The following is a 13,539-nucleotide window of genomic DNA, read 5'->3' on the forward strand; positions in this document are numbered from 1 at the left end:
GAAAGTTTTCTTACCATGTATTTACTTGAATTAGAGTTAAAAAAACTAAACTAATCCTTAATTTTTTTCTTCATTTCTTCCAAATCAATATTGGTAAAATAATAAAATGCCTTTTTTTTTTACGAATTTGTACATATTCTTTTATTTCTAAAATTAAGTATTTAAAAAATTCAACTAAACATGTTTTTTAGGATATTTTATTTTTCAAAAATATGAAAACAAAAATAGCCTATATTTTCTAAAACTAAATACTACCTGAAGTATTTCTCTCTTTTTTTAATATTAGCCCTTAATAATCTTATTTATTTGTACCTATATCTTTCCTACCAATTTATTTTAAATCAAGGGAGCTAAAGGTTTTCTATAGGTCAGGTAGAGTTTGATCAAATATCAGGCTTACCCATTTATTGTAGAATCGCTTGGTGGTGGTGCGCTAAGTGGAATATACCAATAAAATCTGTCAATGTTAGGGGTCATAAACGCCACGGGATGGTTCAATGGCGACCTCCTCCAAGTGGTTTCGTCAAATTCAATATTGACGGGATTGTGGGGGGTATAGGAGGAGTCATGTTCGACACAAAAAGGGCAGATTTTGCTTTATTTCTCTAAGAACTTGGGGACTCTGGAGTCTGCAATGGTGGATTTTTATGCAGTTAGAGGGCTCTAACCATTTTTAAGGCATCATGGTGGTTTAATTCTAATAAAGTGATCATTGAATTGGACAAGATCAACGTGGTCCGACAGGTGGAGAATATTTCACATATGAGGATTCATGATTTTAATATCCTGTCACCTGTTATGGACCATGAACTCAAAGATAAGTGGTCAAAAGCCTCTTTTCTGGAAAAAGCTGCTACTGAGGGTAATTGTCATATTGTATTCTTTAACTCTAGGGGAAGTTAGTAGGGTGCTAGGAGATGTGGCGGTATATGGAATGCCGTGTGTAACTTTCGTGGGAGGTAGAGCTTTATTTGTACCTTTCAAAAAAAAAGTTTGGATGCCCAAACAATACCGAAGCATTCAAAAATTAATATTTTATTAGGTTAAAAATATTACCTGGACAAAAGTTAGACCTTCTGATCATTTGCATGCCCCGGCAGGGTATTGATTTTCAATTTCAACGGACGATTATGTAATATGGTCGATAATTTGGTATTATAACCAATTATTTATTGTCAATACAAACATGAATGGATCAATTATGAAATTTTATTTGCTATGTTATCGGCGACATGGTCATAGCTCATAATTTCCAGATTTTTTAAATCACACCTATGTTGCATGGATACGTAAATGATAAATTATTATAATACCTGAATTTACGTTAAATCTCATATTCACAGCGTAAATGGAAATTAAGTTCCCTCTATGGAAAACAAAATTGAAGAGTATGGAAAGACCGGCAAGTGAAAACCGAAGGGCGCTATGGATAATATATATATATACTGCCAATTTATGGAAAAAAAAGTTGAGTTAGGTAGAAAACTTAGTCAACCATGAAATATTGGAAGGATGCTCAAGCAAGCTGCATATATAATTAATTAATAAAGGAATATTTGCTAATTAATCCATAGAAAATCTCAGGGATGGAATGGAATATAAATAATCTTTCGGAATTATCATAAATATTTTTTAAAGAGGTAAATGATATTAACAAAGATTAAATCTTCGATTTTTGCGGTTTAATGGATATATAAATTATATTATAGTGAACTAAGATTTTGCTTTCTATTTCTGAAACCTACCTTACTTTCATTATTATATGATGAAGTTTTGGTAGCTAGTCAGGTTTCAAACAGAGCTGAACACTTACTTTTTGTTTATTTAACAGAAACCACTTAGTAGGATGTCTAAAGTAGTACAAGACATCTTAGAAAACATAAAGTAAACTAAACAATAGAATCAATTATGTGGAGACAAGACCTGTTATTTTCTAAAACAAACCAAAAACAGCAGAGTTTTTCCTGCTTTTAATTTACATATGTTGATCTCAAAACGTGGAAGAGAATAGTATCCAACATTCGGTGTCCATATTTATGGGAGCATGGTTAAAAATATGTTGTTCTATTGATGATTTTAATATTACTAATATTAGTAATAACGAGGAATCAGCTCATGAAATCCATCCCTCTACAATCATTATACAACTGGTTTCATGTTTTGATTAAATCAAATATCACAATATGTTTAAAAATCCTGTATTTTCATAAATCTAAAATTTAATCTGTGTTTTATTTTTAAGATTTAATCTCTCTATTTTGCAATTCTTAAAATTTTTATGTTAAATTTACTGGTGTAACATTTTCAAATTAAAAAGAAATACTCTCGTGGTATCAATGTAACAAAAATGACATTATAATGGGTTTAAATTTACCAAAAATTTTAACGATGTTAACAATTTTAAAAATTCACCTCAACATTTTAATCGAACAAAATATTTAGACTAACTAAATTAAAGCACTAATTATATCAAAATTAAAATATAAAAATTAAATCTTAAATTTAATCGAAATATAAATATTTATATATAGAAGTCCATTATATAAAAGGAAGTCCCTATGCTTTCCTTAAAAGACACATATCTATTCTTTTTTAGAAGAAAAATAATGGTTGAATTTAAGTTCTAATCTATATAAGAATGGTTAAATTTCAATTTCAATCCTTATATTTTGTTCAAATTTGATATTTAATTTCTATACTTTAATTTTGGGCTTAATATAACATTTGGTACCTGAACTTGACACTTTTTCCTAATTTGGTACTTAAACTTTTTTTTGGTCCAATTTGGTATCTAAACTTGACACTTTTTTCCTAATTTGGTACCTAAACTTGACACTTTTTCTTAAGTTGGTACTTAAACTTTTGGGGGTGCAATTTGGTACCTGAACTTGACTCTTTTTCCTAATTTGGTACCTAATCTTTTTTTGTTCGATTTGGTACTTGTCAAACGTTTTACAAATTACTCAAATATACTAACAATGTTATAATTTTTTATGAGGTAGCAAAAATAATCAATGTATACCGACATGTGACAAATGATATGATATTTTTTATATTTTATATGTTCAATTACTTTTAGTTTTAATTAATTAATTAGTTAATTAATTAATTAAAAACAATGGATTTCTTTTAATTTGGGGTTTTAAAAATCTTTTTCTTATTTAATATTAATTAGTTAAACATAGCTCAATACCTATTTTTTAACATGAATTTCCTCTAATACTGGCAATATATTTGTAGCATAACAAAAAAATTAACGTTGCTAGTGTTTTGCATAATTTGTATAACGTTTAATAAATTTATGTACCAAATTGAACCTAAAAAAAGCTTAACTACCAATTAGGAAAAAATGCCAAGTTCAGGTACCAAATTGGGCCAAAAAAAGTTTGGGTATCAAATTAGAAAAAAAGTGTCAAGTTCATATACCAAATGTTATATTAAGCCTTAATTTTGACATAATTTAGACTGTTGTCCATTCTATTTTTCCTTTTCTTTTAACACAAGAAAATAATGGCTAAATTTCAGTTCTACTCTCTCAGATGTCTAAATTATGTCATAATTAAAGAATAGAAGTTAAATCTTTGAGTGAAATATAGGATCAAAGTTGATATTTAATCATTATTATATAATCTTTAAAAAGTAGAGGATTAGAACTGTAATTTAGTCATTATTTTCTCACATTAAAAGAAAAGAAGAAAAAAAGAATGGACAAATGTCTAAATTATATCAAAATTAAAGTATACAAGTTAAATATTAAATTTAAAAAAATATATAAGGATCAAAATTAAAAATTAACCAATCTTATATAATCATTAAAAATAGAAAGAATAGAAGTGCAATTTAGTCATGATATTTTCTTATAAAAAGAAATGGAGAATATGAAATGTAAGCTGGATTTTAACGGTGAACAAGTCTAATTAAGATAAACCCCCATAATTATATTTTCTTATTCTTGCTCGATCGGTCGCTGTCCTCGTTTAATAAGTTCATCTATCCCATCCATTGAAACAAAATTTAAAAAATTCGGTCATCTCAGCAGCTTAATTGACTAATATGATCAATAACATTTTATGTTTTAATACTATGGATAGACCGTTGAAAATTCTAACTTTCATTCTAATTAATGCATCAACAATGTTATTTTGTGTTGTTTTTCTCTACCATTTTAGTTTCGTCAGACTAAGATTATTTATTGTAGCAGCGTGATCGGATAACATAGTGGTGAAATATGTATTTTGACCCATAATGCTGAAGTGATAAAAAAATATGATCACCAAAAATATTAAATTAAAACTTTACTTGTGTTAGTGAAAATCAATTAAATTAAATAATACATATATAAATTGTTAAAATAATGTTTCGTTGAATAATAAATAATATTATGTTTATAATGTTAAGCATAAAAACATAACAACATACTTCCCTTATTTTTCTATTTTTGCTTTGAAATTCAAATGTCTCGAGACTTGACCTTTAATATCTTGTTATAGGTCTTGAGATTTAGTTCCCTTATTTCGGACCTCTAATCTCGACGTTTAGATATCTCAAGATACTTCGATGTTTACTTGTCTAGAGATAAAAGAGCACTTGTCTCGAAACATATATTATATGTTATATTAAACAATAATTAAAATTTCATTTGAAGTATAAGACAAAATTAATTATAAAAAATAAAATGAAAGGGACTTAAATAATAATTACACCAAAGCAAGAGAAAAAAGAGAAGCAATAAGAAGATGATAAATGAAGCGAGTTGGAAAGATTATTTATGCTCCATTCCATCCCTCAGATATCCTTCATGTTCTATGGATTTATCAAATATTCTTTCATTAACACAAGAATTAAAATTTGGCAAGTAAACGGCATAAAAAATGAGCGGATCATGCCACCCAGACCCAGAGATATTGGAATCTGCAGGATCACCAGTCCAACTGATATATCGGGCTGCTGCTTTTCCTTGGTCGGTTTAGGATGAGTTTAGATGGGCGGTGCATTTACCTGCGGTTAGTGTAAAAATAGCGGTGGCGGTGAGATTAGACACTGTAGCGATACTGTTGCGTGAGACAAAAAGTAAACTAAACGCACCACACCGCACCCAATCGCCCATCCAAACCCACCCTTAGTGTTTGGGTCAAATTCATTGAGTGTTCCTTTTTTCTATAAACCAGGAGACTTCCCTTTTTTATGTGAGACATCTCAAACTTTATCTTTTATTCAAACTTTAAAATATTTTAAATTACATCTTTAAATTATTGACGATATATCAATTAAGTTTTTTTGTTATTAAAACTATGAAAAGATATTCTAAATCTTATAGCTAAATTTAAAATGAAAAAAATTAAATAAATAGAACATTGTCGCATAATATTTAAAAGTAAAAATTAAAAATAAAAATAGAGTGAACCATAAAATTTCTCTAAAAGCTTCAAAACCTCAAAATCAATGTTTTTAAAACATTTGTTTTATAATATTCATTTTAATTTATGCCACATAAGATATGACATATCATTTAACAATTAAATTAACAATTTTAATAATGAAAAGAGCTAACTAATATACCTTCAGTAGTTTAGAGATGTAATTAGAATTACTTAAAAGGTAAATTTAGAATGACGATAATAATTTACAATTTTTTTAATTGCTTTCGGAAATGTTGACAGGAAAATGCAGCTAAAATAAAGAAATTTTGAAACAATTAATGCAAAATTGATTACAAATAATTTATAGCATTATTAAATTCTAACATTTTACATATTTATTCAAATGGTATCTTTTCCTTCTAAAAGGGCTTATTGGCATATTCAGGAAAGGTCGTGGCAACCAAAAGATACGTAGTGGAGTATACCATGGAAATTTCAGAGACCCTAACGAGTCAGATTCTTCTTATGGCTTGTTTTAAAACAGAGGCTGCTGACAAACGTGGAGTGTGATAAGCAAAAGATAGGGTATGATAGCTCTTGTGGTATGTGTGGTTATCATTCTGAAGATATACCGCATTTAATCAGATATTGTCTAACAGCTAAATAAATTTGGATGCAAGTTATCCCAGATGGATCTAGTGGGAGCCTTTTTGTAGGGGACCTTCTTTAGTGGTAAAAGTCCAATTTGCAGAGTCCTGCTAAATCAGTTGTCAGTGAGGTAAATTGGTCTTGTTTATTTAGTTTACTAACCTGGCGAATTTGAAAAAAATCAGAACCTTTCTTTTTTAGGGTGTCTTCTAAAATACAAGTGAGATTGTTAAGATTTCACATATATATGGGCAAAACAATTTGTTCTTTTTATAGGGAGGACATAACTAGACAGGAGGAACAAATTTCAATAGCTGATGTACCGGAAAATTGGATTAGTCTCTATTTTGATGGGGTGGTTCAGATTGTCTCTGAGAATGCTGCAGCAGGGGTGTCATAAGGAATGGAAATAGAGAGTGGATTATGGAATATAACAGATATTTGGGCAAACGCTTAATATTTGATGCTGAGTTGTAGGGTAGCCTTTGATGGTTTGGCTCTCGCCCAAATCAAGAATTCTGATGGTGTGATGGTGCAAACAGATAACTTGGAGGTGATCAAGGCCTTTCAAAACTCTTTGCTATGAAGCTCAAACTTTGCCCCCATTAGACACATATATCACTTGTTGGTAAAATTAGGACTTCAGATCATTCAACATCTTCCTAGGGATCGCAATAAAACTACTAACGGCTTAGCCAAAATGGCTTTTGATATAAACCAAGGACTAAAGATATTTTAAGAGATTCCAAGGGAGGTGTTCGCACTTTCTCCTAGTGCTCAAGCCAATGATAGTCTCAAAGAGTTATTATGTAGTTAGTTTGCTTTGGTTGTTTTGCTTTACCAAAAAAAATATCGGTTGAATCTATTGATTCACAGTTGATTGCACCTAATTATAGTTGAATTAGTAAACTATGGAAAATGTTGTTAGAGTTTTAGTTACACAGTTACTCCTCCTTGCATATATGAACACTGATGGCCTAAACAAATATATAATTGAGATTACTTTTCTCATATTATTTCAAGGATTTTTTTTATCTACAAAAATACATAAGCTTTGAACCTCAAACATCATATTTTTATTGTCTTTCCTCTCAACTGTATCATTTGAATCAAAGTTGTATTTAGTTTCAGTATCATTTTCAATAAATTTATTATATAATATTTTTCACTCACAACATGTATATACTGTAATCTAATATACATGAATTCATAATTAATTTAAATAAAAATTATTTTTGAGGTGCAGTTGAAATCAATTTTAACTTTACCTAATATTCCAAGTAGTGAACAAAGTGAGGTGCAATTATTGTTTATTATGGGTCAGAGGTGATGACGGCTGCTGCAAAGTACATTAAACCATTAATACACACTAATTCAGAACTTGCATGATTTGTTATTCAATAAAATTACACGTCTCGTTATTCTAGATTATTGTGAATATATATTAGAATACCCTCCAAAATTGAAAGCTCGACGAGTTTACCTGGTGGAGGTTTGTATAGAAAGATGAAATGGATTTTAAATTAAAAGAGGAAACATGCAAATTAGGTCAAGTAAACATTTTAAATATCTTAATTAATGAAAATTAAACCAAAAAAAGAAAAGAATAGTCAATCTTGACAAAACGCAACATAACATACTTGAGATATGGAGTAGTACTATATAATAAGACTTGGATATTTGCTTTTGATAATTTCAACTCAAGATGATGGATTTTTACAGTCCCAGATTAAATCTAAATTTGATAATAAAATATAAGTAATATAGAATTTTTATTATTTTTAAAATAAATTAAATTGATAAAAGAAGTTTAAATATTGGAGTTGGCCCAGTCCAGGCATCTGGACAACACGAGCTACAACCATCGTTGACTTGGTTGCTCCCAAAGCCCGCCAGTTTCCACCAGCTTTGTAGCGTTGAAAAGTGAATACTTGATTCTTTTTCGGTTAAAATCTGCCATCAGTCCCTGTTTTTGTCCAAAATTTAGAATTTAATCTCTATACTTTTATTTTCAGTAATTTAGTCTCTCAACTATTCAGATTTCAAATTTTAGATCAAATCGTTAACACTACTAGAATTATTACGTTAAATTTGTTAGCGTGACATTTTGAAATAAAAAAAATTACTTTCTCAATAGCCATGTAAGTAAAAAGATAAGGTTGCAATGAATTTGAGTTTAACAAAATAATTTTAACAATTGGATCTAAATTTTGAAATCTAAAAAATAAAAAAACTGAATTCCTAAGGTTAGAGGGACTTATGGCACAATTTTTTTTCTCCTTCTTCGATGGTCCTGGTCCACTTAATTATTTTGAAATTAATTATGGGTGTTGTCCTCATTTATTTCTCTTGACAGATAGTGCCCTTATTTCTAATGCGTTAATTAATGGCGCTATCTTTTCTCTATTACTACTATCCTCGATGCTCATCGAATCGTTGATGTGAAAAACCAACGAGTACCATGGCTGCCGGGGAAGAATCCTCCACTTCTCGCTCTCTCCAAGAGACTCCCACTTGGGCCGTCGCTACCGTTTGCTTCGTCTTCATCTCCCTTTCCATTATCATCGAATACTTGATTCATCGCATCTCAAATGTAGGCAAATTAACTTCTTCATCTACATCAAAAAACAAAACCCTCCTCCGTACCACATATATAGTAATTATACACTTGTTTAAACCATGTTTCGCAGTGGCTCAAGCGACGTAGGAAAATTGCACTCTTTGATGCCGTCGAGAAGCTTAAATCCGGTAAACTAAAACCACACAAATATATTTTGATAAATTGTTATCTTGGGTTCATATTTATATATATTTGTGGGGCTTGGTTTGTGGTTGCAGTGCTCATGGTGCTGGGTTTCATGTCACTTATATTAACTGTGAGTCGGAGCTTCATCTCCAAAATTTGTATACCCAATGAAGTTGCAAATTCTATGCTTCCATGCCGGAAAACCCTTGATTCTATTAGAACTACCCAAGACTTGGGATACGACCAAATATGGAGCGTCCATGGATTGCATGAAAGAATATTGGATGATGAAAATGTTTCTCCAGAGTACTGTGATTCCAAGGTTCCTTCTTTAATATTGAAACTAGATAGTTATTTTTTTGACTGATTTAGATGTTTTAATAGATAAAATGGAAATGGCAGGGAAAGACGTCTCTAATATCAGAGGTGGGGGCGAACCAGCTGAGCATCTTCATCTTTGTGTTAGCGGGTATGCAAATTGTGTATACGGTGCTCACTATGGCTTTGGGAAGGGCTAAGGTTGGTCATTATTTCAAAATTATATTTAATTAATTAATTAATCCTACTTCTAAACTTATCCTAATTAATTAATGTTAGATGAGGCGTTGGAAAACCTGGGAGAAGGAGACGCGAACGGTGGAATATCAAGCTGCCAACGGTGAACTTTTTTATCCCGTAATTATGAGATTATAAGAAAAATATCAAAATTAATTCATTTTAAACTCGAAGCTATTAATTGCGAGAAAAAGAAAAGAAGGTGTTGAATCTAGAATCTAAGCTTATATTTTCTTTCCCTAATTAAATAGTGGGTCCAAGATATTTAATTCTGTAATATTGTAGTGGGATGTCAAAATCATCTCCTCTTTTTTCTATCAATAGAATATTATTTAACTCGCTTTTATTCTGATTTTTTTATAATTTTTCCTCATTACCTGTCCAGATAAGTGTTTATATATATTTTGTGTATTTCTCTTTACAAACCACCTTTTGATATTAAAATTGAAAACTTGTGGGTCAAATTTTGATTCATAATTAAAAGGAATGAGGAGAATCATGGGGCTAAAAATTCCAATATAATATATATTTTAAAAATTAAATAATTTCCTAATTTCAATAGTGATCTTGTTGTTGTCAGCATTAGATGTATATCTACTTATTTTAAAAGAATGGATATTATACCCAAATAATAATTAATTTTCCCGACATATTTCTGTAAACAAAATAATCGAGACCTTGTCTTCAATTTCCAATATAAATTCTCATCCATGTTTAGATTTGTATTAATATTCTTTATTTTCTCCTATTATTACATTCATGTATTAGATCCTAATCGTTTTCGATTCACAAGACAAACGACTTTTGCACAACGCCATATAAACCCATGTACAGACGCATCAATCCTTTTGTGGACTGTAAGTTTCATTTTCTTTTTAAATGCATCAATTTTGCATATATATATATCATGGTGATAACAAGTTACATTGGTGCAGAAATGCTTCTTTCAACAGTTCTTTAATTCGGTGGCGAAAGTTGATTACCTTACTCTACGCCATGGTTTCGTCGCTGTTAGTACTATCCTTTCTCATTTATCATCATTAACAGTTATTTAATGCTGTTAATTGGGTTCATATATAATTTGCAGACTCATTTATCAGTAGGTAGTTCTTTCAATTTCCAAAAATACATACAACGATCACTGGAAGATGATTTCAAAATTATAGTTGGCATCAGGTACTGAAATCTGTCGTCCATTAGCACCATTGTTTTATATAAAAATAAATGAATGTTAATTCCATTAATATTTTGTGGTTTAATTTCATGGAGCAATGCAGCCCATTTATGTGGTTCTTGGTTGTTATCTTCCTACTAGTCGACGTACACGGTGAGTAGGTTTTCCTATTCTACTAGTCATGGGTTTGGCAAAAAAATCCGATTCTACTGTGTAGGACTGACAGACTTGATTTTCTTAATCTCTATTTTAAGTAATGTGTTGTTTCAAACGATGTTTGAATTTGAACAGGTTGGAATGTATATCTATGGGTTTCATTTCTGCCATTGACAGTAAGCAAAGCACTAATTAAAAGAGTTTTAGTGTTCTTAAACAATTCTCAATTTTGACAATCTTCTCAACATGGGTTCAGATAGTGCTGATTATGGGAACCAAACTGCAAGTAATATTGGCAAAAATGGCACACAGAGTGGAAGATCAGAACACTGTAATCCATGGAGCCCCTTTGGTGCAACCCAACGACAACTTCTTCTGGTTCAATAACCCCAAGTTTGTTTTGACCCTTCTGCATTACACTCTCTTTATGGTACAATTTTATCTGAAATTTGTTGTTTATTATACTATTTGTTGATTGAATTTAACACCTGATTTTTCCATTACTTCCAATTCTCAGAATGCATTTGAGGTTGCCTTTTTCGTCTGGGTCACGGTACTTAATACTTGTTGTTAACCTCTTTCATTTTCTTTTCAAGAAATAATCTCCACATTTACATCTGTATATGTACATTTATCTTCATTTCCAGACACAATATGGAATAAAGTCCTGCTACCATGAAAACAGAGAAATAATCGCCACAAGGGTGGTGTTAGCGTAAGCTCCAATTCCTTGGTTCTTTTCATTTTTTAAAATTTTTTTATTATAAAAGAAGTTAATTAAATAGTGACAAATATTATTCAAACTTTTCATTTGTATCTTAAGCATATTTAAATATTAAATATAATGGTATTTAATAATTATCCTAATTCCAAAAAATATAAATCATACGAGTTTAAATATTTAAGATATGCTATTTTACAGTGTGACGGTTCAAGTCATATGCAGTTACGTTACTCTCCCCCTCTATGCTCTTGTGACACAAGTAAGGTTTATGCATATTCTTCATATTACGAAATAATCATGATGAAAGCAAAATCAGCTGTGGATTAATTTCATTTTTTTCATATATTCATAGATGGGATCAAATTTCAAGAGAGCTGTGTTGGAAGAGCAAACAACCAATGCAATAAAACAATGGCACGCCGGTGTGAAGCTGAAACGGAAAAAACAACGCCGATCTTCGCAGGCTGCTGCCGATGATTTTCCGGAAAACAGCACCACCATTTCCACCGTGGATTCATCGTCTCATCAGCCTCCAACACTTGCTTCTTTCGAAATCTGTAGCTCTCCGGAGATACAAGAAGCTGGCCCTGCTATGCCTACCGTGGCAGTGGAAATACAAATGGCTTCCGTGGAGAAGAAATTAGAGAGAGATTACCGGGTTATCTGACCAATTACGAAGCCTTCTTTATTTATTTTTTGTTTATTTAATCTGTATAGGAATTATTAGTAGATAATCCTTTGCAAAATGATTCAACTAAGATACGAGCTACTTGTTCATATCAGAAAATAGGGAAATAACATTTAAGTGGTTCTATTAACTTTTGTTCAAGGTTAAAATTTGACATGGTGACTAACTGAGCATTGAATTTTTTTTTATTTAAGTTTATTATTTCCTTTATAGATTTTTATAATTTATTTTTATCATTACAATATTGAGAGATGAGAAATCAGGATAACAATATTAGTAGCAGACTTAAAATTTTTGCTAACAACTTTTTGACCTAGTGCCAAGTGTATTTGTGTTATAACATGAGAGCTTGAGTTCAATCCCTAACAATTTTACCTCTACCCCTAATTATCAAAAAAAAAAAAACCCAAAGTTTGATATGTTATTTAAAATTAATTACTGAATATAAAAAAAATGTGTTAAACCCTACAAACTTTTCTCTTTTTTTTCTCTAAGTCATTTGTTTATTATATTTTGTTTTGCTCAACGGCGGTGTTAGCCTCTAGGTTGGCTATCGCCTGCTTTTTTTTTCCCTTCCCACCAACTCTTTCTTCCCACCAACTCTTTCTTCCTTTCTTCTTCTCATTCACTTCAGATGTTTTCTCTCTTTTTCAGTTTGCAGATCTATTTTGTGGGTATCTTTATTTTCTTCAAAAGTTATGATGGACAGATGACGATGCCTTTTGTTCACTAAAACTCCACTGGCCACCAGTAGTTTTTTTGGAAAGTGGGTGGCTCTTCGTAGTTTCTTAATTTGTTTTTGTTTTGAGAATATTTTAGAATAATAAATAAATTCACGAGTTGATTTGGACTCATGTTGTCTTAAGTTATTTTTTTTTTGTTTTTCCATTTTTTAATAAGTCTTCAGTTTTAGAATTTTTTGTCTGCTCTTGTAGCATGGTTTTTGGTCTTATTTATGCATGTAATCTTAGTTTTACAATTGATTTTAGGGATGGTTTTGTTGTCATCCTCTATAGTTTGGTGAATGCTCGATTCTTTTGTCGATTTTTGCTCGTCACTTTGAACCATCCGGGGCTGATTTTCTTATTGTGTTAAGTGATTGCAATCTCTCCAGATATGTCGTGCTTGAGTTAGGACAAATTCAATTGTCAACGTGTCAGAATATTTTATTGATGCTGAGGCTAAAGCCTTTGCTATGTTAATGGAGCTTGTCCTTCCTCATCTACGACAAGTGTTCATTATTATTATTTCTTGAATTATATGGTTCTATTCATTGAATAAATTAATGAATTTACCTTTTAAAAAATAATTACGGAATATAAATTTGTTTGATAAACATGGTTTTAAATTATATTATTTGAGGGTTTTTTTTTTGTCTATTTATGTTTTTGGTTAAACTGTGATATTAATCCTCTACTTTGATAAAATTTGAGATTTGATCATTGCGTATAAAAATTTAAAATTAAGTCCTCTTACTTTTCTAATTAA

The 13,539-nt window shown here is 30.5% G+C and overlaps 1 protein-coding gene across 1 annotated transcript; it reads left to right on the forward strand.

Annotated features, from left to right (window-relative positions):
• Window positions 1-8,379: 8,379 nt before the first annotated feature.
• Window positions 8,380-12,181, forward strand: LOC105768137 (MLO-like protein 3). The gene is made up of 15 exons (XM_012587895.2): window positions 8,380-8,601; window positions 8,699-8,756; window positions 8,847-9,076; window positions 9,157-9,273; window positions 9,352-9,412; window positions 10,078-10,166; window positions 10,245-10,319; window positions 10,397-10,485; window positions 10,587-10,636; window positions 10,775-10,815; window positions 10,896-11,069; window positions 11,157-11,192; window positions 11,287-11,354; window positions 11,562-11,622; window positions 11,716-12,181. Exons 1-15 carry the CDS (start codon window positions 8,470-8,472, stop codon window positions 12,028-12,030), a joined length of 1,596 nt encoding a protein of 531 aa, XP_012443349.1. The 5' UTR covers window positions 8,380-8,469; the 3' UTR covers window positions 12,031-12,181.
• The last annotated feature ends 1,358 nt before the right edge of the window (window positions 12,182-13,539 follow it).

The sequence above is a fragment of the Gossypium raimondii genome, chromosome 5 (genome assembly GCF_025698545.1).
Source record: "Gossypium raimondii isolate GPD5lz chromosome 5, ASM2569854v1, whole genome shotgun sequence".
NCBI lineage: Eukaryota > Viridiplantae > Streptophyta > Magnoliopsida > Malvales > Malvaceae > Gossypium > Gossypium raimondii.

What these genes read in the sequence shown, in the direction of transcription:
- LOC105768137 (XM_012587895.2), top strand. Translation starts at nt 8,470, where the DNA reads ATGGCTGCCGGGGAAGAATCCTCCACTTCTCGCTCTCTCCAAGAGACT. An exon ending in TACGCCATGGTTTCGTCGCT is followed by an intron (nt 10,320 to 10,396) that starts GTTAGTACTATC and finishes TATAATTTGCAG; the next exon opens with ACTCATTTATCAGTAGGTAG. An exon ending in TGCATTACACTCTCTTTATG is followed by an intron (nt 11,070 to 11,156) that starts GTACAATTTTAT and finishes TCCAATTCTCAG; the next exon opens with AATGCATTTGAGGTTGCCTT.